The sequence below is a fragment of the Sebastes umbrosus genome, chromosome 10 (genome assembly GCF_015220745.1).
Source record: "Sebastes umbrosus isolate fSebUmb1 chromosome 10, fSebUmb1.pri, whole genome shotgun sequence".
Taxonomy (NCBI): Eukaryota; Metazoa; Chordata; class Actinopteri; order Perciformes; family Sebastidae; genus Sebastes; species Sebastes umbrosus.
Genome location: NC_051278.1, coordinates 15626583 through 15653966, shown reverse-complemented (window position 1 = coordinate 15653966; position 27384 = coordinate 15626583). Strand labels below are relative to the sequence as shown.

At 41.7% G+C, this 27384-nt stretch overlaps 1 protein-coding gene across 2 annotated transcripts in view; it reads right to left on the bottom strand.

The window, feature by feature from the left end:
* macrod2 (mono-ADP ribosylhydrolase 2) overlaps window positions 1–27384 on the bottom strand; it is a 454175-nt gene that overhangs the window by 120616 nt on the left and 306175 nt on the right. For both annotated transcript variants that reach the window (XM_037782351.1, XM_037782352.1), the window contains exon 6: window positions 14451–14572. In XM_037782351.1, coding sequence (XP_037638279.1) covers window positions 14451–14572 — 122 coding nt within the window. The remainder of the gene's footprint in view (window positions 1–14450; window positions 14573–27384) is intronic.

Genomic DNA, 27384 nt, shown 5'->3' with positions numbered 1-27384 from the left:
AGGATATGGATATAAAGTATGAGGCTGTAAAAGCAGTGTTTTGAAACATTGGGGCGTTAGTGGATTTATTGAGTGTAAAAGCCTTCTGAAGGATTGCCTGTTCAAAGAATTCACCTTTAAATCCCGACGGAGATTTATTTTACCAAGCGTCCAAGCCTAATCAAAATCTCCCCTCAGACACTAGCTGGGTACAAGTTGGACTCCTTTGTACGAGGATGGTGGTACAGCAAACATATACTTACATTCAGCATTTCAAATATAAACAGAGATGTGAAGGAGTAAGGGTCTATTGTTGGAGTGCATGAGGCTATGGTCATCATTAAGGTGCTTAATAGACCATGTCGCCTGTAGGACCTGACAGGCAAGCTGGGCAGAGTGGAGGATCCAGAGAGAGAGGGTCACCTTCATGTAGAGACAGCTCTGTCACACTGGGGCCATGAAGGGAGCCACTCTGCCACCCCGGCCTGGCCCAGACAATACATGTCTATGGCCAACCAAGCAGAACAACAAATCCCCCACCTCCTCGAGACTTCAACAAAAAAGACACAGACTCTGAGGGAATTTAGGCACTAGATAAAAATAGCACTTCCAAGTTACTTCGTGAGGTTAACTGTATAATTGCTTATCTTGCTGCAAAATAATCGTTATTATTAGGAATATGAAGGTTCATACTTACTTGAACGCAATTATGTTTTTTTAATTTCAACATGTACAACCATCTTCTGCAGAAAAACAACAACTGTGGATAGGTGCTGTCTTTTTAGCCTTTTACTTTTACTCATATAAAGAGGCAATTTGAACAACCACAGAAAAAGCACTGTAAACATGTGCAACAGAAGGCAGGGGTAACAAAAAGAGCACGCAGTCTGCTACTATCTGTGCATACGAAATTTTTGTTAAATGCAGTGAAATCCCAGAGCCACGCTGCAAAGCGGTGCTAACTTGGTCTGAGCACAGGTGCATTTCTAAATGAGGAGGAATGAGGAGGGACCCGAAGCCCACCAACACCCCAAACGAAATGAGAGGGGACACGCCACTCAAGGTCATGGCAAATTGCGGGGAGCGCTGGCACTGCAGATTGATTGGGAGTACAGGGAGCAGCTGGCTGAGAGGAAACAGGAAGGTGACTGAGAGAATCACCAGGTGGCTCCCGTGAATTATGAAACCGTCCGTCCAGCTCTTTCTATCTCCCATGCAGACTAAGTGCTGGTTTGAAGCGGTCGTGTCGTGCGGAATGATCTCTGATTTCCATGCAAGGTAAAATCTAACTGTAGAGTGTACCGTTTGGTCAGAAACTGGAGTTGTTGCTGTGCTTTGATTAGAACTATATGGATTGCTTTTTTTCCCCCTCACAAATGGCCAGAGGATAATACAGCTAATTACGGCTTTCTAAATGTGGAGTTCATCATGAATATTGATAAAGCATTAATTAGTTACTAAAACTGGAAAACCATTTTCTCTGCACCAAATACATCACATGTTTTTGGAGCAAAAATGTACTGCATCACTTTATAGGGATGGGGATTCATATCCAATGCCATAAATAATGTAATGAAATAATTCTGTCACTCAGGAAATGTCTTTTCTTTGAAAAAAGCAGCCTATGATGTGTTTTTCTATGAAATCTATTTATCAATTATAAGAAGCCTGATTTGTATTTAGAGTGGATCATAATTATGCTTGGGTAAGAGACCATCATGTCGGTCATCATCATTATGCCCGACGGAGCTCTATGCCAAACACATACACATTTCCTCATGACTCAGCCTTCTTCCCGGAAAAGCCAAGGACTCTGCAGGACTGGGCTCAGGTGGGGGGGCCAATAATACCTCGCGTTAGGAATCTGGAGCCATGATTGAGCCAAAGCGATCTAATGTGCATATTTATCTCAAATCACTTCCGTCCACTTTCATAATGGAGCCACATCGCTGAACGGGAAATAATGTAGTTCGGCTGTTCTTTTAATAGCTCGTTGACTTTCTGCGCGAGTTCGGATAACATGAAAACTTCCAATGCCATTCGAAAGAATGCCAAGAGCAAGCCTGTGGGCAACCTCGGGAAGCTAATGTGGAAGTGCCTTAAACTTGCATTCTTTCTAATAGCCAGCAGATTGTATAGAAGTCTATGAGAAAATGAGCCTACTTCTCACTTGATTTATTACCTCACTAAACATTGTAAACATGAGTTTATGGTCTCAAGCGCTAGTTTCAAGTCTTCTTCAATACAGCATGATGTTCATTTAGTAAATTATGGTCCCATTTAGAGTCAAATAGACCATAAAGCAGGGCATACTTTTGGGTGTGGCTATCTTGTGATTGACAGGTCGCTATGGCGTTGTCTGGTCTCGGAGTTGTCCGTGTTTTCGTCTTACAACTTTAATCCTTTCACAGTGTGTTGATTGTAACATTTTGAAAATGTCAATTGAAAAGCGTTCGGTTGTACTTAGCTCCACCCTCTCGTGTCACTTCTAGTTCCAAAAACCGAGACGGCGATGGCCAAAATGCCAAACTCGAGGCTTCAAAACGGCAGTCCACAAACCAATGGTTGGCGTCACTGTAACTACATCCACTTCTTATATACAGTCTATGGAGCACATCTTTTGATACATTTGCTTTTGGTATTCTAGACACATCTAAAAAATCGTTGCATACACACTTATTTTGTTCCATGTTCTCCATCTCACGCTCTTTGCTCTCCTCCTAAGACCTTAATGATAAAGAGCCCCACATTTGATTCCATGCATATTGTCATCAGCAGGGGTTTATGGATGTGACGTTAGATACTAAGCGGAGTGAGATTTGGAGGTTATCTGGCATTCCAAGCTGTGTGCAAAAAGTCAAACCATGAAACAAGATTCACCTCTGTGTTCGCTCCGGCGGGCACCTCATTCAGCATATGACATGGTGACTAAACCTTTGGGCTCTCTAGATTCATGTGTATGTGAAATGAAAAGGGTGGATATAGGTACAGTAATAGCCGATTTAAATTTAAATCTGCTCTACGGTCCTGACAGTTGCGGCATCATTCATAAGAGGCGAGTGTGACATTTACGATATCAAGGTCGCTGGTTGACAATGAAAGAAATGTTTAATCTGCTAAATTACCCCATGAAATGATTACTTCAGTAGGCCTACTTCATAATGATTTAATGCTAACATGTCGTATAATTTTTAATTAACTTGGAACAGGAGAGAATGTGGAAAGTGGGGGTTTGACTCAAGGACTAGCAGCCCATTCAAAATCAGGTGTCAGGTAAAACAGTGTATCTTACACCCCTGTGGCCATCTCCAGCATCAAAAGCAAGACAATCCTGCACTGTTAGAGCTAATATATCTCTCTCATAAACTTTGGCAAGGTGCTGCATTGCCTCCTGAATTGCTGAGTAGGCCTAGATTGAGCCAGTTTAAAATTGCGAGTCAATCAGCACAGGCCAGGCACAGTGCGTCAGCCCTCGTTAGCTGTGACCTTGGGAGATAATAATGGCACTAAACTGGGTGTATGTGTGGGGTAATAGCGCCGTGATTAAAGAATTATGTAGGAGAGCATAAACATTGGCGTGTCTGCCAATGCACACAGTCATTCACCTGAGCCTGCGGGAGGACTGTTGTGGTTTCGATAACAAAATGTTGAGACGGCAAGACTTGTAACTTGTGTACATTTGTGGATACAACTTGAGAATTGTTGAGTCCCTATTTGGTCCTGATGTTCTCATAAATATGCATGAATATGGGCTGGCCAATTGGTCAACACAATGTGCCCAGTTTGCCGTCGTCAAACCAAACAATGTTGATCATAAATATGTGCCAAGCAGATGGGGACTATTATAAATATTCATTTATGACTTTATGCGCTGGATGTAGGCGTGCAATTGTGCACGTCTGAACCACACAAAGAACTACAAACATTCCCAAGGCTCCCAGTACCTGTCAGCTCTCTGCCTTATGTATTCTGTTTGATAAAACACACAGGAACCAATACATTAACAAAACACAGGAAAGAGTTGTGCTCAGTATGTGTTAAGGATAGGAAAAAGGCTTGGTATGAATGATCTGAAGAAAACATGCTGTGAATAACTGTAAATAATCTCAGAGCAGAGACTAGAACTAGCTGCATGGCATTAGGATTCAGGTCACAGTTTGTGCTCAAACAAGAAAATAAGTTACGGAAAAGAAAGGAAATGAAAAAAACTGAGGCAAAATAAGTTAGAAATAACAAAATGGCAACAAGATAAAGTTTAAGAAGATTAAAACTTATTTAAAAGGACAGTGTGTAACATTTTGGGGGATCCAATAGCAGCAATGGAATATAATATTCATAACTATGTTTACATTAGTGTATAATCACCTGAAACTAAGATTGTAAGATTGTTTTAGTTACCTTAGAAAGAGCCCTTCATATCTACATAGGGTTCCACCATGTTTTAGTAGCACAGTGCGGAAAAACCAAACACTGACTCTAGAGAGAGCCTTTCACATTTTTACTTTTCCTGAAGGCCACCGTAGTTCTCTGACACGCTTGTAAATCGTCTAGTGGTGTGGTTGCAGATTGCAACCAACTGAGTACCCCTCAGTTCACTCCTCCTTTTCCAAGACTGTGGTAACGTGAGGCACTGAGTGCACCTGACTTCTGTTACTCCTAAAGTAGTGTTATTATGGTGAGGATGGCCTCTGAGCGAGGCAAATGATGTTACCAAGGTTTTGCACTCGGCGGCTCACGTTACCGCAGTCTTAGAAAAGGAGGAATGAGTGGAGGGGTACTCAGTTGGTTGCAATCTGCAACCACACCACTAGATGCCGATGTATATTACACACTGGGATTGAACAAAATGATGCCTTCTTTTCTCTTTTTCCGAAGGGGAACAAAACTGTGTCTTAGTTCCCTCTCTGTTTTTTATTAAATGAATCTCTATGATGATAATTAATCTGTAATTGTATAAAAGCAATAACTACCTTGCATTAATTAGAAAGGGGTAGCATTTAATATCAGTGCAACGGGGAGTCTAATAAAGAGCTGATCCTGCAGTTTGTATTCCCTTGTATGTCTATTGTGCATAAACAACACATTAAGAGAAAAGAGAAACTAGCAAGTCCTTTAGCACCCTGACAGAGTGCTAATTTATATGTCTGAGGGAGTCAATGTAATATATTCTGCGATATCTGCTCATAATTGCTACTTATTCAGTGTAAAAGCTACAAATAACCAAATGAATAAGTCCTCGGGTGACATTAATCTTTGTCTGAGACGCCATCTGAATCCTACCCTTGAAAACATTTCATGTGTACAGCCAGAGCGAGAGAAATTGTCCCCCGTGTGTCAAACCACGATAGAGAGACCTTGTACTTCGAACCAAACACATCTGTATGACCGGGGACGATGATTGAAGGATAATTGGGTGCAAGCTTGTTGAAATGGAACCCTGTGATAGACCAGGAAATTCCAGTTTCATGGACACGGCCCTGGCAAGGTCGACACTGGGATCAACACCTGGCTTCATAAAAGCAGCAAATGAAAGGCTGCGAGGAATGCGAGAGCTTTGAGGAACTAGATTACAACACTGTAGGACTCGCTACCAACCTGATCAGTGCTAATACAGCACATCACATGATCACAATGACGGCTTGCTTCATCGTGTTGTTTCTTTCTTAATGCAAAACCGTCCGAGGAGATTATTTTCTGATGCAGTCATGTTTAACTTCTCGCCTTGTAACTTTAATTAAGTGCATTAAGAGGAACGCACAGATTCAGCGTCCTCATTACTATTCACTCAATAATAATTAAAATATCCATCCGCGAGTGTTAAATTGAAAACGTTGCCATGCGTATCACAATAGCAGCGTAATGTATCACCGAGATTTGTGGGCCAGTTGGAGGTAAAAGACGACTGGATGGTTGGGGTTTCCCTGGTTACTCATTTGTACACGCTGGTTGGATAGTCCCACCCACTGGCGTAGACTCAAGAATAACCAAACACACCGGAGTAGCATGAGGCGTTACTGTGGGGATAGTGCTGCATTTGTAATGAGATGAATGAGAGTGTGACAGCTCTGTCCGGCTTCACTGACACACACACACACACACACACACACACACACACACACACACACACACACACACACACACACACGCACACACACACACACACACACACACACACACACACACACACACACACACACACACACACACACAGTACAGGCGCTGTTGGCTGGACTGGATCTGCATGGTAATTAACCATAATGATGTAAACAAGAACTTATTCCACCAAGGTCCGCTGCCGATGAACAGCAATCTGTTACAGTATCTGTGAGATGGCTGGGATTTACTCAGTTGAGGAGCAACCGTCAGGCTTTGAGGGAGGCCTATGTAATGCATTTAAAATCCTCCTTTCCTGCTCAGCTTCTCTGATCAAAGGAGAAGCATTTATCAGGTGGTGGAGGAAATGTTTGATGACACTCCTGTTCCAGACTCGAGCACAACTCTAAACAAATGGGAGCATACTAGAGAAAAAACAGACTTTCAGGTGTACAGCGAGGACGAGGTTATTTTTGTTGAGATTGTGCGTCGTTGAGGAGGCTTCAAAGCAAACAGGATGCCGCCGTCTCCACTCGAGTTTTTCTCTTGTCGGAAACAACGCGATCCAAAAGTGGCCTTCCACAGGCAAATGACTGGAGACTTACTTTGAAAAATCAGCAGTGTTGCAAATGACTCTGAATGAGCTGTTGCTAATCAGAACTAATTGTCACTCAGCTATTCTTTCCTTGGGTAGATCCCTGAGCTTTTCTCCTGTTTGTCAAACCAGAGGCAAGACAGAGAGCTACTTTCTCATTCCTGTTGTGAAGCAGCGACAACGATAGACAGAAATGCCTTTTGTTCTCCTGTATTGCCCACATTCTTCCGCTATGTTTAATTAATGCATGCTTATTGTGGTGTTCTTGTCTCATGGCGTACGGCAGGAAAGACATCTGTTTAATCAACAACTTCCTGCGACAGTCCCTCAGTTGGGTGCGAGCTGACGCTTCTATTCTCAGATAGCACCACAGAGGGATACGAGCCTCATAGAAATTCAGGAGACTGTCTCCGGGAGCTCCTCACAGCCAGGTACAGCAGCAGCAGAGAAAAACATGAAGTGAAACCAGCCTGAGTGCTGAGCCTGAGCCTCATACAGCTCGACTGTGCTTTAGTACTTAAATTATTTGAAGAGCCTTTATTATTGTCAGAGCACATTAATCTAGAGCAGAACTGCTGCCATTTCCCTCGCAGAACATCTAGGTAGAGTAGCCTTTGTAGGAGACAGGGTTTAGTCTCTCTGATGATTGCTATGGGCTTCCTGTGCTTGTAATCAAGACGCTAGCATGCTCACATCAGCCCACTCCACACAGACACTCTTGAAGATTACCTCTTCAATCCCCATCGACTGTGATTACCCCTCTAGGTGTGTGGAAATGTCACATTTTACATACCCTAATATTTCACCTGACATAAAGCTCTACAGCTTTCCCTGGAGTGAAGGGAATGTCAAGGGAAAGTGATACGGCAGGGCTGTCCCCTTTACCCAGACCTGAAGCCCCTCCTGCTGTGGCTGCCTCCTTCTGAATCAGGGCACTGGGGTAATTGGGGTTCCAATGGCCATTAGCTTAGACTTAGGTGGCAGATCACCACCACCACTATCAGTGTAATTGGATCTAATTGGCCCAGTGTTGCCAATGATTCGGATCAGACAAATAGCACTGGCTAATTTAAATGGCAGCATGACCTTTTGAGAGCTTCAGTATAATTAACCTTTGCGTTGCATGCAGGTATACTGTATGTGGCAGTGGGCTACGAGCAACAACTGGCTGAAGGGCCACAGAGAGGGCTGGGTTGTAATCACACATTTCAGCTAATCGCTGATTGGGGGATTTCATTCAAGCTAGGTGTGTTTCTAGTCTTTATCTTCAACTGCTAGAACGCTTACATTTTGACAAAAGGAATCAAAACAAACCAAAGGAGTAAAGTATGATTTCCAGGTAGAACAGAATACAAATCTTGAAACAAAACCCCAACAAATAAACTATATCTGCTGGTTTAGAGAAGAGCATCGACAAAAGTAATTACCAATATGCTTCCTTTTAGATGTGAGACAAAAAATGGGCATAAGAAAGACATTTTCAACTGACATTAGAAGCAAATAGTTGTATCATTGTCTCTTTCTTTCATAGCATTTGGCCTTTGTACTCTTCTGTTCAGCCCGTTCGACCGAAAAGGCGTATGAATGACACGATAATGCACAAGGCATTTAGCGTACAATAAGAACGCTTTTCTTGCTTTTGGCGTGTCATTTGTTCGCCTTGTAGTCTGTACAGACTGCAATTTAAATGCATCAGTGTAAAAATGCTACGCTTAGAGTAAGTGATGTAAAATAAAAAAGCTAGAAACACCACTTATGTATGGAGGGTTGGTGAATGGGTCCAACAAACGCCACATTTTCAACTAGGACAACGGTGCTTGAGATCGGTGTTTTGATTTGTACATTAGTGACGTTTGTGACATGTTTTCTGTACTTATGTTACGTTGTTTCCCTACGTATTTTACTTAGTTTATGTACTTATTTTAAGCCCAACCCATGAGGTTTTGCCTAAACCTAACTGTGGACATTACCACAGTTTTTGGCGTACAAATGACACACGGAATGTCTTTGTAATATCGTGCTATTTATACGCCTTCCTGTGAGATCGGATGGGGCTTTATCTTCATTAAACACAGGTATTTGGAGCATAGTGCAGCAATCAAAAGGTACATGGCAGAAGTGCACAGACTGCTAAAAACTGATAATAGGCGTGGGCTGTGTAGAGCATCAGCCAAATCACCTTTTTTCCTTCACTTTGAAAATTGTGCTACATACAGTGATTGCAACTGGCTGTAAAGGTCTGTGGTCCACAATTAATCTGCAAATTAAGTTTTCCAAATATTGTCATAAAGAAAATGAGATTGAATAGAGTCCAAAGCATGAACTACATGGAATTCTGGGCGATACAGACACAAAGACCAACAGCGTTGTGTAAGCAGATCAGCAGTAAACCTCTCATTCTTCTATCCCAATTAATGACACAGTTTACTTCGCTGTGATCAGAAGCCAAGTATGTGCACAACCAGGCCTCTATACTTCTCTCAGCCATTATATAATTAAATCTGGAGCCGCTTGCACTCGCGGACAATAATTTACGAGAAAGGGTAGAGAAGCGTATAGAGGAAAAGTTTGTGCATGATCTGTTCGGTGCATAAATGGAAATTAATTAATCACTTGGGGAGTCGGCAAACCAAAAAGGAACGGGGTGGAGTACAAAGTCGTTAAGTTTGATATGGTAGTATTTGGAAACATAAATAATGACAAAGACCCTCCAGTGCACTTAAATGCAGCAGTAAAAAAAACACATTTTCAAATATCACCGGTGACCTACATTAATAAAGGTGGAACAGTAAAAGTTATCTACAGTGTGTTTCATAAAATTCCTGAGAACAAGAGCGAGGAGATGCTTTTAAAACCGATCGGCCAAAAAGTCAACCTGCCCTCCAAACCACAGTGTGTTGTCTAGCTCAGAGACACCTTGGGGGCATGGTCACTTATCCCAGTGATACAGCGTTTGTTTGTTCTTCACTCGCTGTCCCTGTCATGTTAAACTGATTATCTAGTCGGGGCTATCAGCTGTCATCTTCAAGCAGGGTGCGCATGCTGATGTGTCACCGTAAGATATTGTTTGCAGGAATGCATTTCGGGAACACTGTCGGGCAAAATGAATGGGAGCTGAGGCTCCTAGCAGCCTTGGAATAAGCCCACAGAGAAGGGTGCCTAATCCTATCATTCTACACCATTCATCTCCAATCCACTTGGCTTTCAGCATTTTTCTCAACGGGCAATTTGCGGCTTCCCTGCTGGATCTCCTCGAAGCCAGTGTGTTATGACTGCAAAACACTTCCAGGGCCGCCTGGGAGTCAGAGAGGAGGCCACTAAATGCAGTCTGCGACCCTGTCACCGTCCACACTGACAGCTGCCAGCCCACTGCACGCTGCCAGAAATAGCTTAATGACAGATACTTTCAAAAAGCATCAAATTGTGGCCTGTCAATGTCAAATTATGAACAAAAAAGGAGGCTTGGTTGCCCACAAGCTCATTAGTCAACAACTAAAATGCTCGCTGTATCTTTATGACACCTACCCTCCAGACTAAAATATTTTGTCTCAACAGAACGTTCCGCAAATCCTCAAAAGGAAGGCAAAATTTAATGAAACAATAATGATGTTTTGGGTAAACATGGTTATTCGTTTTAGTCTAAAGGTCACAGTCTAAGGGGTGTTTAATATGGTCTCTAAAACAAAAACAGAGTCTAAGGCTGAATGGCTTCCAGATGGTGGCGTCCCCCTCCACACAGTCTGTCTGTTTCTGTCTGACAGATGCTATGCTTGCTTCCAGGGAAGAATCTGAGCAGCCTTCCATGACTAACCAAGACAGGGGACCTGCATTAACCGTCTCCTCAGCTCCGTGTACTGTATGGCTTTCCGGCTCTTTGGAGAGGAGGCACCCCAGGGTCCGACTGTACAAGGATACGGTACACACATAGCCATGAGTGTGTCGTTAAAATGCACATACACAGAGGTAAACAATTTGTCTTTCACCAGCCTAATCTTGATTGCAAGAAATCATTTTTTTCAGTTAGAAGAGGATGTGATTGGCAGGCAGGTCTCAGTAAGTGGTTAAAAATCTGCATGTCTTTCGCACTGCATGGCACCTTGACACACAAACAAATTAAAGAAAATCTTTTTTATCCATCCATTGTGTTTTGAAATTATAGCATGGTACTGCTGAGTAGCGAGTTTCCCCAACAATCTCAGCTGTTTCCGAATGGACCATAATAATGGCATGCTCCATATATCAGAGAAACCATGATGAGACCTATTTAATATGTCCTGGCTCAAGCAAATATTGATGGCCTGCTAGAGCATCTTCACTCCTTCGACCAGCGAGGCCAGTATTATTATCACAATTCATGTCTAGAATCAATCCACCCAAAAATCCATATTTCTAGCTACATTTCCTCTCTGGCTCCTCACCTGAGCCTCCTCTGGAAGCAAAACAACATACTGTAGTGTAACAAGCATTGAGCAGAGGAGGGGGCTGTTTGACAACGCGCTGCTCATCAGCCCAGAGCTGCAGCTCTGCTCACAGGCTGCACAGCTCCCACGGCTCCCCTGTGTGATGTTGCAGAGCCCTGCCGGCAACCCTGGCATCCTGGCCGTGGGCTGTGGTCAGTCAGAGCCCAGGGAGCTGTGACAGCCTGCTGCTCTTTCAGCCGCAGCAAAAAAAAAAAAAAAGCACTGAAGCATAAGAGTCCTCTAGGCAGGCAGGGAAGAAATGAGCAAAGAGCGCTGCCACCACACAGGCACATTCATATGCCCCAGGAAGAGGCACGTAAAAAAAAAAAAGTGTATGCATGCACATGGGCACGAATACACTTTCCAACATGCACTGCAGCCAAATGATTTGGAAAGCAGAACTCAATAGGCCATCCAGCTATCGGATATTTATCCAGAGTGAGACAGAGCGAGGGTGTTAAAGCCTGGACTGTTCCAGATAGCTCTCGACTTCAGTGTGGGGGTTAAACGGCAGGTTTCTTGGCTCAGCTTGATCGTCATTTTTCATCTGAAGGCCATCCCTCAGTGAGGCTTAGAACGGCATCCTATACTGTTTGCCCCGTGGGCCAGAGGTAGTCATACAAACAAACGTGCACATCTGCCTTTACATTTCAGCCAATATCGGCTTGGCAAAGCATCCATGAGTGTGAATTTCACGCCTTTAGATAAAAAATAAGCTACTACAGTTTTGTGTGGAGATTTCTAATGCAACACTTGATTCTGAACTCCTTGAGAGTTAAGAAAATAAAAAAAAAAAATGAACTTGGCCTGCAACAGTTTACATAAATTTGTAATTTTACCCAATTATCTTTTAAAAATAAAACAATGAAACAAGGGTATAATTTGAATGCCCTCATGATCAGGATATTCACTCAAGCTATTACTTTCAAATTAGTTTTATTTTTTATAGTAATGGTAAGAATACAACATAGAAACTCAGAAACAACCAGTGAACTCAGTCAGGAATTGCCTTAGGGTGCCTAAAAGTCACATTTTCCATCTTCCCCAGTTCCGTCCCAGTAGAGCTGTAAATCAGTGCAACGCTGATCACTATACTTTAGGGACAGGAAATGCACATCAAGACCGGAAAGGCTCTTCTATCTAATGTCTGACTTCTGGGGATACTGGTAAATGTTCAGTCATACACACTGAGCTGCCCTGAGGTAAAGGAAATGTATTCTCAGCCCTGAAATTCAGTGGTATTCCCAGTAAAGTCCCCGCCTTGACGTGCTACAGTCAGAGTTTGATGAGATGGCTGTGGTAGCTTCACTGTTTCGTAGCCTAAAGGGTGGCTTTGAGCTCTAAGAAACAGGGATTAACTACCAAGCTCTGCTTCTTTTTAATCTTTCATGCTCAAGTTTATTTTGGTTAGGCTTTGTTTTGACTCCTATTCCTTTGTAATGCCCTGGAATCCCCATTAGGGAGCCAACCGTCTAGGATTCCCAAAATGCAGCCCCCCTCTTTTGCCCATTTTCTAGACCCACTTGGCGGGGTGCCCGCCTTCGGTGGGATCTCTTGTTTCTCTCACACAGCAAAACTCACAGCGAGACCCTTTCAGATGAGTCAAAATGAGCTTAGTGCTGATCAGCTAACCAAAAACTTGGACTCATTGTGCTCTGCACCAAGAGACCGCAAGACTGTCTGTTAACAAAGAATTAGGGCTCGAGAACCCTTAGAGCCTCTCTTCGAGTAAGTCTTGCGTATCAAGGCAGGCTAGGGTAAAACTGAATCAAGGCCACATCCTTGCTTGAAGAAACAGCTATATGGCTTTCGGTGAAAAGACTTCCTGTTGTCCTTGCAGCAAGAAGAGAGGAAATGGACTGTGGCTAAGATAACGTAATGACTAGGCTCATCCTACAAGGCCAGTCAATCACACAACACCACTGTTTTCTTTGAAGGGCTGTCCAACACAGAGCAGCTGTATAAATACATTAGACAGGATCCAGGCAGCTCCCAGTAAAAACAGAAACTCTGCTTCTTATAAATATATGGACTATTGGATAAATAAATCAAGAGATAGGCCTAAACTAAATAAATCTTTGGAATGTGCCAGAAACAAAGCGAGGATTGGAAGATTTGTGGATGAAAGCAGACAAGCTGGTGTCGTGTTCCTGCAATAGGTCCTGAGGGGCCCGGCGCTGTAGAGTAGGCCTCAAGCCCACCACAGTAAATTATTCTATTGTTTAAATGACATTGTAATGTAATATCATGTTTGTGGCTCATCATATCTTCATGGATGCGCCTGATTTTGATAAAACTTACCACAACAACTTTAGTCATTTGGCTTCACAATCCATTTAACTGCTATCTAGAGGTGTCTGTCGCACTCAAACCGTAATAAGTCATGAACAGAGCAGGAATTTGTCACAATCATCTTTAATGAAACTGGCACTCATCTAAGCTTTCCTCTCTCTGTTGGTGAGTACTTCCATTGATTGGCCTCTGATGAGGCTGCAGGGCAGTAGGCTGGTGCAGAAAATGTGATTTGTGTCTATTTGGTGTGATAGTGATTTGTTTACCCTCTGTGGGCAGGGCAAATCCATATATCACGTGGACCAGATTGGAACATACGGTCCAGAACAGGCTAGTGTGTGAATGATCAGCCGCTGCCAGCTGTGGATTGTGTGGGCATTGTCTCATCTAAAGCCCTTATGAATCACTAAACCTTGTGCTTTCCCGATGTTTTAAAGCAGAAAAATGCTTCTTGCAGAGGTGGTACAGTCATGCACGGGAATCAAAACATCTAAAATGACTCTTTGGTGCTAGACATTTAATTTCTTGGAAGCAAAAAATAATAAATCAAAAACCTACGTGAAAACCTTTAGAGGATTTAAGAAAGGTCACAGTTTTCTAACTTAAAAGTGGCTTCTCAAACAGTGATAAAAGGAAAAAGTGTGTAGTTAGACAGTGGCAGTATTATGGAGTGGTGGATGCAAAGGCCTGCCTTTCATTTAGTCACAAGCCAAAGTAGTGTACATGAAAAGCCTTCATTTGACAAACATGAAACATTACCATTTTTTTGTGTTCTCTGTTGCTTTTGTTTAAATAAAGAAGATTAAGGCTTTTCAGAACTGTATCTGAAATGAAAGATGCTAAATCCTTTTGTTCTTGTACCTTTTCCAAATTTCCTAAAACATTTCAAACACAGCTTTTCCCACTGAAGGCTTATTCACTGTCAGACAAACAACACAGAAGCACATAATTCATTTTCTTTCAAGCTGCACAGAACAGAGAGAAATGTCTCCTCAGATGAGTGTAAGCGTGGCGGCGTATACTGTACTCACCACAGTGCTCAAGTCGTGCTCTTTCATCAGCCGGAGGGAGTTCTGGTAGCAGGAGGTGAGGTCATTGGTCTCGGTAGGGCCCACATGACCTCTGGCCACCGGGCCCACGGTGTGGATCACATCTGTCGGAAGGGGACAACACACACAGCTCATTTCAGCGCAGCTTACTTCTAGCAAGGTTACACGGTTGGCGGCATTTCTAGTAGTACAATGCTGCCGTGCAGCTGAGCAGCAAAGTTTTTAGAATCTGCAAAATCATCATCAAACACAAAATACGATTAAGTTTGTCCTCACAATGAGACAATGGGGACGGCATGAACAAGCCAGTGCCTGAAATGAATGCATTTATTCAGTAAATGAAACGGCAGCTTAGATAGAAAATCAATTACAAGATTCTTTTATGCCATCTCCTCAAATATTCATATCTCTCCCTGTACTCTCTTTCCCTTCGCATAGTAATGTCTTTACCTGTCAATCACTGTGGTCTCCGCGTCTGGCCTGGCCAGACGGAGGAATGCAGCTTCTTAATTGAATCATAGGAGTGATGACAGGAAAATAAGAGAATCTAAGCAGTGACTTGACAGAAACATAATCTCCCGCATTCTGCCTGACTACCCTTGGCCTTCTCAGTATTGGACAGGACAGGTCGACATCAATAAACGAGAAGCATCTCTGCATCACCCACAGAGCATTCCAGAGAGGTTCAAGTTCAGGTGTTGCATTTATACAAACTAACTGCACAATAAAAGGTAATTTAATTAAACATGACTGTATAAAAATGTGCTATAAACCTGAGAATTCCTTAAAAAGGTCATCAAGGTTTGGATTCAATCACATGCCCTTGATGATGACTCATGAATGTTTTTCTGTTTATTCAAAAGCAGACGGTTTCAGAGTGTACAGTAGCAGTCTTTCATTCAGCAGTATTGGCTGGTGAATCTCAATTCATGGCCCATTAAATATAGATCAGCTGTGAGTCATACATTTGCAATTTAGCGCATCAAGTCCCCATTTCAGTGCACTGAAATATTAAACCATGTTGGAAGTATGAATACTGAGAAATCAAACCTGGTTCAGGTGAGGGCATGTGAGGGAAAACACAGCAGCCTCGTGTGTTTTCTTACACCTAACCTCACCGTTTACTTCTAATATAAAACACTTAGCCTCACTTTCCCACTGAATAAATGTAAGCTATATTACTACTCTACTTGACCATAAATCATTTATAGATTAAATTTAGTTCTCAGTTGTATGTCTGGTTGCTTAATAGGTCAGGATGATAAAATGCGTGGGGAACCACTATAATCAAGTGGCTTTCACCAGTGTTGCTTAAGGGGTGAGATTTTGTGTTTGGGAAAAGTAGGAAACAAGGCGATCCCCAGCTAAGCCGAGGCTGGGCTGTAATGAGAATGGAGCTGTCTGAAGTATTGTCTTTTTCCAGAATAGCAGGCCGAAAATTGCACAGCACAATGCGGTTATAATGGGACACGTGGTAAGTTGTTTTTCGTGCATAATTCATGAAGTTCTTCACTACAAGAACGGAAACATGCCAATTAGAGTGTGGGCAAGCGCCAAAAACCAGACTACTGGTGAATTCATGAAAATTTAAACAGTTCTTATCTCACCAGTACCGATGTCTCCACTCGTGTCCTCACACTTCCACATCAAATAAATATTTATACAGCTGTGTTTCTGTAAGGTGAAAGACATATTTCACCGTGTTACTAAGGAGGGATATTACAGGAAGGACAGTTAGTAGCTGTAGAGCTCCAAAACACTCTGACAGCTGCTTCAGTATCTCCATAAACTTAAACACAAACGACCTCTCTGCCCTTGGTCTTGGAGGAACTGAGAGTTTTTTTGTTTTTGTTTGAAGGAAAATGCACAGTCATTCTCTAAATCCAACAAAATCCAATGGATATTTGTAATGAGATGTTACAGGCCATTTCTCTGCTGTAAACTGTAGGGACTTTATTAAATCATAATTCTTCTGCATGGACACTGAAATACAAATAATTCTAATTAGTTAAGTAATATTAGCAAATAGAGGCATGTCAGTGTAGTGCATTAGCTATGGGTAATTTAACCTTCAAGATACGGAGCATATAACAAATATGTTATTTTTCCAATGTGTTTGAAGACTCAGAAAATGGTTATTTATGACCGCACTGTTTTGCAATACATCAATTATACAAAGACATTGTTTACAATAAGAGTTTGGAAAGCTCTGGCAGATCATCCATCCAACGTGGGTCTTTATCATCATTGTTCCTTTTTCTCCTGGTACCCTCAGCTTTCATCATTATACGCATCCATTAGCTGACAGACACATTTCAGTGTATCCGTATCTCTGCGTTGCACATACCGACACATGTATGCCATTATCTCTGTGCAACCTCCGTACAAGAGGCACATAAATCTCTATCTTAGCAGGGTTGAAAAGATTACTAGAGCGGCCCTCTTGCACTTCGGGGGGTAAGGCTTGATTGCGGGGATGATAACGGATGCAGAAAAAACATCAAGAGGCAAGTCCTGATGAAACGCATTAAAGGGATGCTCTCGTTTAGTATGGTGAAGGCAAATTAATCAGTCAATATCAGACATTTTCAAATCTTCAAAAGTCAGACTCTGCAGCCCTGACCTTTTTAAAAAAATAAATTCACTTATAAAAAGAAATTAAGAAATATGCCAATGACGGGGAAATAAAAAAGCCAATCATTTAAAAAAATAACCTGTTAAGAAACAGACCACAACTACAGAATTACAATACACCGAGCATAGTTTTCTCTGAGCATACAAAATAAGTCATTAAGGTATTTAACAGAACACTTCTTTATCACACAACAAAAATCCCCACTGCTGCACACACATCCTTCAAGACCCTCGCCTTGCCAATTCCACCAGTAGTTAATGAGCTTCCGTTCCCAGCAATGGTTTTTAGCAGCTTTTTTTTTCTCCCAATATCTCCACTGGATTTGTTCATTGTGGTCTCTTGCTCGGGGCTACGAGGTCAGTAACACAATTGAACCAGCAAAGACTGATGATTGCCATTCAAACCGGTGTTTTCTCTCCCCATGAGCCCACAGGCTCTGCAAAGAAAAGCAAACAAAAAGAACAACAAAACAAAAACAATCCCGGAGTTTCCTTTTTTATAAGATTTGAATGATGATGATATCGCCTACTGTGCTGTGATGATATAAGGCTGCACACTTTATATTTTATTCTGCATCCTAGAACACAAACCACAAGTGAAACATGAACAATTTATTTTCCTCAGCATATGCCTGAATGTGTTACTGTGACCAGCATGGGCAGGTTTGCTACTGACTACAAACTGCCCTAACAGGGATGCAGTGGAGTCTTTAAAACCGTTGCTCAGTCGTTTTCAGTCTAAATGGAAGAAATGTGCCACAGCGCATGCATTATGCCTGACAGTTCTAGACTTCTAATGTGCCATGATTAGCACACATTTCTCCCATCAATTCTTGAAAGTCAATAAAAAAGCACTGAAATGGGAAAGCATGTAGTAAGCTGCGGAGTCAGACAGACATTGTTGTTTTTATCTTTTTTGCTCAGTACTATCGTGCCTGTCATGGTGTTAAGAAATCACAGCAAAAATGCATTATCGAATACAATTATCCAAAAGAGTTTAGAATGCCTTTGTCTACCCTCAGTGTGTGACTTATCTTGTCCTTTAGTTTGTTTGGGAAAGTGTCATGTTGCTCTAACAGCAGGGAGATTAATGGGGCAAGTATAATGGAGAATTGCTCTTAAAGGTTTTAGTCCTATTCATCAGATCAATCTAAGTTTGTACATGTTAACGATGAATCCTCCATGCACGCCAAAGTTAGTCACACAGAGTTCCACAAGGTTTTGTGCTTGGACCAATTCTATTCACTTTATATATGCTTCCTTTAGGCAATGTTATTAGGAAACAATGATATGTTACTCTAGATGGCATTGCCCTGGCCTCCAGCACCACCGTAAGGAATCTCGGAGTTATCTTTGATCAGAATATTGTATGTCCTTTAAAGGTGCTAAATTTGAAATTCAGGGCATATCTATTGCCTCCACACGGCTATCAACATGGCAACGGATTATCGGGCGGATAGCAACGACGTTAACAGCACTAACCGTGAAACTGAGCTATCCAGTGGGGCACGCTCACATGCACTCACATGCACTAAAAGCCCTGGACAGCCCGGCTATGTAAACACAGTGGTGGTAAGTGACTAAGTACATTAACTCCAGTACTGTACTGTAAGTACAATTTTAAAGTACTTGTACTTTACTTGAGTATTTAATTTTCTGCTACTTTATATGTCTACTCCGCAACAATACAGAGGCAATTTTGATGCTAATACTTTTGTACTTTCACCTCAGTAAAATTTTTAATGCAGGACTTTTGCATGTAACAGAGTATTTCTACACTGATAAGATCTGAGTAGTTCTTCCACCACTATGTAAACAAAGCTCTGATTACAACACACTCAGAGGGAGAGTGACTTCATTCTCTGCTCAGGTAGACATTACACCTCAATATCTTTACATAGCAAATAGTTGTTTGATGCTATATTAATGCTCTGAATGTCATATAGATAGAACCTTTAACTCCCATATAAAACACACTTGAAGGACTGGCTTCTTTCACCTACGCAACATTGCAAAAATCCAGCACATCATGTCCCAAAAAGAAGCAGAAAGACTAGTCCCTGCATTTGTTACTTCTAGGCTGGATTATTGCAATTCTTTATTATCATGCTGCCCCAATAAGTCTCTTAAGACCCTCCAGTTGATCCATAATGCTGCAAGAGATCATATTTCTCCCAGTCCCATATTAGCTTCTGTGCACTGGCTCCCGGTAAAATCCACAATAGAATTTAAAATCCTTCTCCTCACCTTCAAAGCTCTTAATGGTCAGGCACTATGGTGTCTTAAAGAGCTCATAGTGCCCTATTACCCCACTAGAACACTGCACTGAATGCAGGGTTACTTGAGGTACCTAGAGTCTCCAAAAGAACTGGAGCCAGAGTCTTCAGCTATCAAGCTCCTCTTCTGTGGAACCAGCTCCCAGTTTATATATATATATATATATAATAATTAATTAATTAGTTAATATAAATATCAGATAGGGACTCAATAATAGCACATTTTTGATAGTAAAAGTTTCAGAATAGGAGCAAAAAAATAAAAAAATAAATCCTGATGGAGGCATCCCCAGTGGCAAGTGATCCTCGGTAAGCCTGGTCTGCTCGGGATGGACTGGACATGAAATGACCCCTTTACCACACCAACTTTGAAGCCGTGTGAACATCTTAGACGAGCCTACGAAAATATTCCTCAGCTGAATACTGTAACTTCCAAGGGTACATGCTCACTTCAAAGACGCCACTTTCTTAGCGACTCAAAAAATCTTTTGAAATATCTAGACTTCATTTAGAAGAGAAGTGCTGTGCTATTTCAGAGAGGGACTAGCACTTCATGGCCTAATCAATCTTTCATTTTTACTTGCCTGTGCTGACTTTGAGGCTGCTTTACCACTCCACATAATAACAATTCCAAAAGACTTGAACGCGTTTACTGTAGTGTGACTGCTCCTGAATGGTCCCATTCTTGCCAACGACTGTTAGCAGCGAAGAGATATGTGGATATGGGAGCCTCATTTATATCTATTATAATTCACAAGAGCCAGCAGACAATAATCAAACCACTTTCGTGCTGCCCATGGCAATTATCCTCAACACTTAAGAGTCAACAAAGCACATAATCACTTTGAGTCCATTAAGAAATTCAGCCAAAATTTAATTTAACAGCAGCCACTATTTTGTATGGAGAGTGGACTGTAGGCTTTGCAGAATTAAGTGTCTCTATAAATTCCTGTGACTGATGCTGAAAATCAGTCAGATCATCTAAAAGTCAAGAGGTACAGTAGCTCAGTGACTCTCTAACTCACAATGTTAAGGGCGGATCAGCACAAGGAAAAGGCTCAAGCAATTTAAATGTACTGTTATATATAGTTTCTTAATTAAGAAAAAAAAGTGATTTGCATAATAATATCAGTAAAAGCACCATCTCAAAGAATGCTGGGTCTTTTATGAAAATTGTTCCTGAGGAAAGTGAATCGGAGCTGGCAATAACATGGGATTTCTTAAATCTAGGAGACACAACTGCCTGTCTCTGTGTTATAAGACTTGATTTAGACAGACTTTACAGTGTAATGCATCAGAGCAAATTGAAGACAGAAGATCGATAAAGTCACACAGCTCTCGCTGAAATCTCTCGTCTGTATGTATTAATATATTGAATTTCTTTTGTTGCTTTTTTCCCCCCAAAAAAACATAAACAAAACAAAAAGGAAAAAAAACACAGGAAAGCTCAAGAAGGAGTGTCATTAAAAGGGAAATTCAACGATGTAGCAAGGAAGGGGAAGAAATCTATACTTATATTGCTCTCTATGGGTTAAAACATTTTAAGGATGTTTGACTTCTAGCCACACGCTAATCTGGCACGTCGACGCAGGTATTTCACTTTTAACAATTGCTAGACAACACAAGCTGGGACATTCTGCAACCAGAAGTGACACTATAGGGGGGAGCTAAGTACAACCGAACACTGAACAAGACATTTTTAGGCGACCAAAATGTTACATTTAACTTTCACAAACTGAAAACACAATGTGAAGGGGGTTAAAGTTGCAAGACGAACACACAGACAACTCCCAGACTGGACAACACCGTGGTAGTGACCTGTCAATCACAAGGTAGCCACGCCCTAAAGCATACCCTGTTTTCTGGTCTATTTGACGCTAAATGGGACCATAATTTACTAAATGAACATCATGCTGTATTGAAGAAGACTTGAAACTAGTGATTGAGACCATAAACTCATGTTTACAATGTTTACTGAGGTAATAAATCAAGTGAGAAGTAGGCTCATTTTCTCAAAGACTTCTATAATATAGGACTTCCTTTTGCAACCAGAGGAGTCAAAGTGGAAGTTTAAGGCACTTCCGCATTGGCTTCACTTCAGACCTGGATTTTTTGCTGACTGAGTCCAGCAGCAGATTTCTGTCCGTTTACATATATACATACACTTAGAGTTAACTACATGAAGATGAGAGTTGAAGACATATCTATTATTATTATCATAATTATTGTGATAGTCCCATATACTACAGTTAACTCAGTGCTCTATAATGTCATGCTCTTGTAAAACATTGTTTAGCATAAACAACCAGTCAAAATAAAGCATCAAATCCTTAAACTTTTCTATTCATGCTGGTTTTAATTAATGACTGCTTTCACACATCCAAACATGACAGCAAATAAGTGCCAGTCATTGTGAACTGAGAGGACACGTCTATCTTTTTCCAATCACGAAGCTGTCTCTTCAAAGCGTTCAACGGCCCATGGAGCGAAAAAAAAGAAGAAAGAGAGATGGCATCTTGCTTAAAAGGGCTCTCCAGTGTTTCCCATGCCTTCATCTGTACATGTAACTCACTGTCAGTGTGTCAGAGCGCTACACGGCACGTTAGAGTTTTGGCAGGTGAGGATCCACCTGCGTAAACACAGGGGCCACAGAGCAACGCTGCACCCTGTTTAGGTTTCTCTTCACCTACTGTGCAACTTCAAAATACAAGATAGTGACAGAGAAAGGGTTGGACAGGGTTAATGAGTGGTAACATTTTCTTCTACTAAATGACGGAGGTGGGACCAAGTCATCGTTTTGTCCCAATTCAATACTGACAAGTCCCAAGTTAAGACTGACAAGTCCCGATGTCAAGTCCCAAGTCAAGACTGACAAGTCCAGAGTCAAGTCCCAAGTCAAGACTGACAAGTCCCCGAATAAACTCCCAAGTAAAGACTGACAAGTCCAGAGTAAAGTCCCAAGTCAAGACTGACAAGTCCCGAATAAAGTCCAAAGTCAAGACTGACAAGTCAAAAGTCAAGTCCCAAGTCAAGACTGACAAGTCCAGAGTCAAGTCCCAAGTCAAGACTGACAAGTCCCAAATAAAGTCCCAAGTAAAGACTGACAAGTCCCAAGTCAAGACTGACAAGTCCCGAGTAAATTCCCAAGTCAAAACTGACAAGTCCCAAGTCAAGACTGACAAGTCCCAAGTCAAGACTGACAAGTCCCAAGTCAAGACTGACAAGTCCCAAGTCAAGACTGACAAGTCCTGAGTAAAGTCCCAAGTCAAGACTGACAAGTCCTGAGAAAAGTCCCAAGTCAAGACTGACAAGTCCCAAGTCAAGTCCCAAGTCACCAAATGTCTCTTTGCAATTTTCGACCCAAACGTTTTACATACTGCAATTCGTTGTTTGTCGACCAACGCATGGTTTTTGCACGCAAACAAAATTAGCTTTGGTATAATTTTTTCCAACTGCCACTCAGTAACATAAAGCTAGTTTTTCATGGTTCTTTCCTGCAACTTGATTAGATGCTGTCAGATTGGTTCAAACAAAGTGGATCTGGAAAATGAAGTGCTGCTGCGAATGAACAGCGTTAACGTTAGTTGATTCAGGAAATTAAGGGAAATTAATTGATTCGTGCAATACTTTATAAATAACATACTTTCTAATCTTTGGGCTTTAGGGAAGGTATCAAGTGTTTGTAAGTCAAGAGTCTCAAGTCCAAGTGAAGTCACGAGTCATTGGTGTTAAAGTCCAAGTCGAGTTGCAAGTCTTTTAAAATTTCATCACGTCGGGTCTAAAGTCATCAGATGATGTAACTTAGCTTTTACCAATGAAACGACTGAGCCAGGTTTAAAAAGATAAATATGACACACTGGTGCTGAAATGTTAATATAAAGATAAAAAACTGAGATAACATTTTAGGTTTGGAGTCACACATTACAATTAAACTGTAAGACTGGGGAAAACGGCTGCATTAAAGAGTACAATGTGTGTGTTTCCAACATGTTCTCATCCAAACTCATCACATACCAACGCTTTGTCAGGACCCTTTGGCGTCACTTTATGGTTGCAGTAAACACTTGGTTAATGTTGTGAATTCAAACAAAAACACTTGCTTAGGTTTAGGTAACAAACCATTTAGGTTTAGAGGTTAGAAGGTTAGAAAAAACATCATGGTTTGGCTTAAAATGACTAAGTTTTTAAAGTTAAAATGAAACTTAAGGCAGGTTAACACGTCTCCGTGATGATTCTCAGCAGTAATAGATTTATACATTAATCAGGTGAGTGTATTTGTATTCCTCCAACATATCTCGGTGAACTTACTGCGGCTATAAAAGGCAGGCAACAACCAGTGCGACTGTGCCAGTTCAGGTAAAGGCCAAATTACTCTATAAAAATGCAAGTACTGTATACAGTAGATGCCAGCCGCAGCCACTCGACTACTAACTCCATAATACCCACAAGAGTGGCCACATTTTCAGTAATTAAGTGTATTTTGGCATGATTGCTAGCCTGGACCCTCTCAGCACGCACACAGCTGTTCCCATGTTGGTCGCTGAGGATTACTAAATGAAGTGTGTACACCCACTCGGACATGGAACTGGCGTTGTCATGGTGACAGAGAGTGCAGAGTGATCCCCTAACGCTGCGCTGAAGCCCCAGTCTGAAAGAGGGAGCTATTTGAAGACCTGGAATCGTCTGCCGCATGCCGAGCAGATACAGTTGTTGGTGCATTAATATTCATTTCTTTAAAAAATGGATTAGGGGTGTCTTAGTGATTATTCATACACTTGGCCTTCAAAGAGCTTTTCCATTGTGAGTGTCACTGAGATGCTGTCACACTTAAACAGACGGAGGGGCAAAGAGCAAGAGAGGAGCAGTTAGAAAGGATGACAACAGAGCGTCATGCACACATGCAATATGCTGATTGGGAAAATAATTATTTAATAAGAGTTCGTACGGAACAAGAAGAGCTGAAATTTCTCCGATGTTTTATGCATAGAACTTACTGTATATAAATTAATCCCATTTCTTTCCATTGTATGAGTAGGTGACCCTTTGAGTGACTCATGAAGTATGACATTTTCATTCAGCGCTTCAACACACTGTCAATCATTACGCAGGTGAAATTTTTCCATCTCCCAGAGTCACACTACAGACATGCACATACAGCACATGCACACACTAATACCCCTTTCACACCAATGACCAGGGTTGGACCAGGGCTATCTGACCCTTTAAAACCCTTGCAAAACATACAGACAACATACAGATTTACAGTATCTATTCATCAACATGAACCTTTTTTCCTCTGTCTATCTACAGTACCCATTTATCATATATCAGACTATATTGTGCCATCTAATATGATAATGTAGGCAACATTTACAAAAGGATTAGACATTTATGAAGACTGAAATGTATATTTCACTCACTCCACCATCCCAGCAAAGATAATAGACCTATTAAAGTTTTTCAGCTGGACATGTGGCAGCTGTTGAATAATGTAAGAGTTTGTCCAAACATAATAAAATGAGATTATATTTCATTTAGTTTGCTAATTGCTTGATAATGTAATGAACTGGGACTGAGTTTGTTACTTTATGACAGATGGAACAGGCAACAGATGGATCTTTTTGCAGGTTTATTTGGAAAGATAAAAAAGTTAAAAAAGGTAACGTTACAAATAGAAGCTGTGCAAACATGCTTTAAAAACAGATGCGCGTACAGCTGGTGGTACCGTGAGGTGATCGGGTAATTATTAACGGAGTGTGTTTTCGTGTAACGTAACTGTGGATGCCTCTCTCATTCAACAGCCTTGTTACGTTCGTTTAACGTTACGCTACGTTGTCCCTCATCGTCCCGTCATCTACCGCTTTTTTCTTCCTCAACGCGGCCGGCCGGTCCCGCACCTCGAAGTCTTGCCACACATCTGTGTCGTTTCTTGTCCGTCGTTCATGAAAACATTCCTGGTCTGACCCACCTCTCGACCTGGGTCGCAAAGGCAAGTTGATCAATGTGGGTTAACCCTTTCATACACACAACCAACACTGGTTAGACCCTGGTTGAATCCTCGAGGTGAAAGGGGTATTACATACAGTCAGACAGTACAGTAGCCTACATTCATTTAGGCCGCCTTCAAATGTCAGGAAGCTCTTCGAGTGAAAGAAAAGACCACTTAATTGGAAAGCCATCTCTCAGCCTGCTGGCACACATTGTTTTACAGCTTTACTGTACTGAACAGAAGGTGAGGTGTGTGTGTGTGCGTGTGTGTGTGTGTGTGTGTGAGTGTGTGTGTGTGTGGGTGGGTGTGTGAGTGAGTACGCAAGGCCTCATACTGAAGGACAAGAACATTGTGATGATTGTTTTGCTGTACACATGCTGTAAGAGTGGCCCTGGTAGCGTCTACAGGGACGACAGGCCCAGCAGAGTACAGACAGAGGGAGAAAGTCACTGAGCAGCACCGCCAGCTGTTTCCACTGCTCTGGGCTTTCTATAACATTCCTCTAAGCTTGAATGAGCTGCCAGGTGACACTGCTCCCCACAGTGTTCGCTACTTCTACCGCTTACTCTTTTTCCAGTTTTTCAAAGCATTTTCTGAATGTTTTGAATAAAATGTGAAAGTAGTTTTGCCATGCATGAGATGACACTGGCGATGTACAAAACAAGACGCGCACCCACAATTTGTAGACTATAAGATACACCGAGACAATACCATCTGAAGTGTATCAATGTACACAGGCATCAAGTGAATACATGTATGGGTCAATATGGCAAAAAAATATGCATGTGAAAGAAAGAATTGCATGCTGGAGAAATCCACACAAAACACTGAAAGCAGATGATCTATATACAGCATACAGTATGTACCATTATGAGAGAATGGAAGGTTATCTATCTATAAAGCGAGGAATCTCTTTCTTTCGTTCTGTCTGTATGTCCTTTGTGTATCTCGAGAACCGTTCATCCGATCAACTTCACACTTGGCGGGTGTATTGCTGGGGACCCAAGGGATTGCAGTGTTGAATGTGATGCAATTTGTCCATATGGTGGCTCTATACCAATGAACTTTATATTTTGGCCTGTAACTTATGAACCGTAACTCTCATAAAACAAAATTCACGCCCATTTGCATCAAGATTGATTTTCCACCATTTGTAATTGTGTCCAAAGAGTTTTTTTGCTACTCCTTCTACACATTTTGAGCAATCGTCACCAAATTTGGTACAGAACATCTCTGGACCGAGCCGGAAAAAGTAACTATTTTGGATTGTTGCTGTTCCATACAGTTATGATACAGCTGGCTTTCAAATTTAGCTCAAATGCTGTGGGCATGGGCTTATATTACAAAAAATTGCATATCTCCTGAATGCTTTGTGCTATTGCAACCAAATTTAATGGACCAGTGTAGATATGATGTCTAAGTGACCATGATAAATTTGGTGCCATTTGGCCAATAGGTGGCGCTGTAGCAACATCATCCAACAATAAAGGAAGGAATGTCTGTGTGTCTGTATCTCAAGAACCGTTTATCCAATCAACTTCACACTTGAGGAGTACAAGCATCCATACTGCAGTTCTGGACAACGCCGCAAGTAGAACTTCTGGGGGTCAAGTAATCGCCCCGTTTCGGATGGGCACTGCACTAGTCTATTTAATAACTGACGCTTAATCATATGTAGAGCCAATTGTGAGCGAGTAAGGAGAAATGTAGTCCATTTAAGCTACACTGTCACATCAACTAGAACCACAGCGTCTTACTTACACTCTGCATCCACAGGTATCAATTTGTTTGTAGTGTCTCTGCAGGCATGGCGTGGCTATGTGGTGACGCAGCTCAGAACCAGCATGCAGTGACACGGTTGTGTGTTAGAGGAGGCAGCCCTGCTGGGTCAACCACATTCACATCGTGAGGAAAATACAACTTTGACTTCCCTGTACAACATGGACCCCCTTAGAAACATCTTTGAGTGATGCTGTTGATGAGTCTGACGGAGGCTGGCAGACGTAATCTATACAAT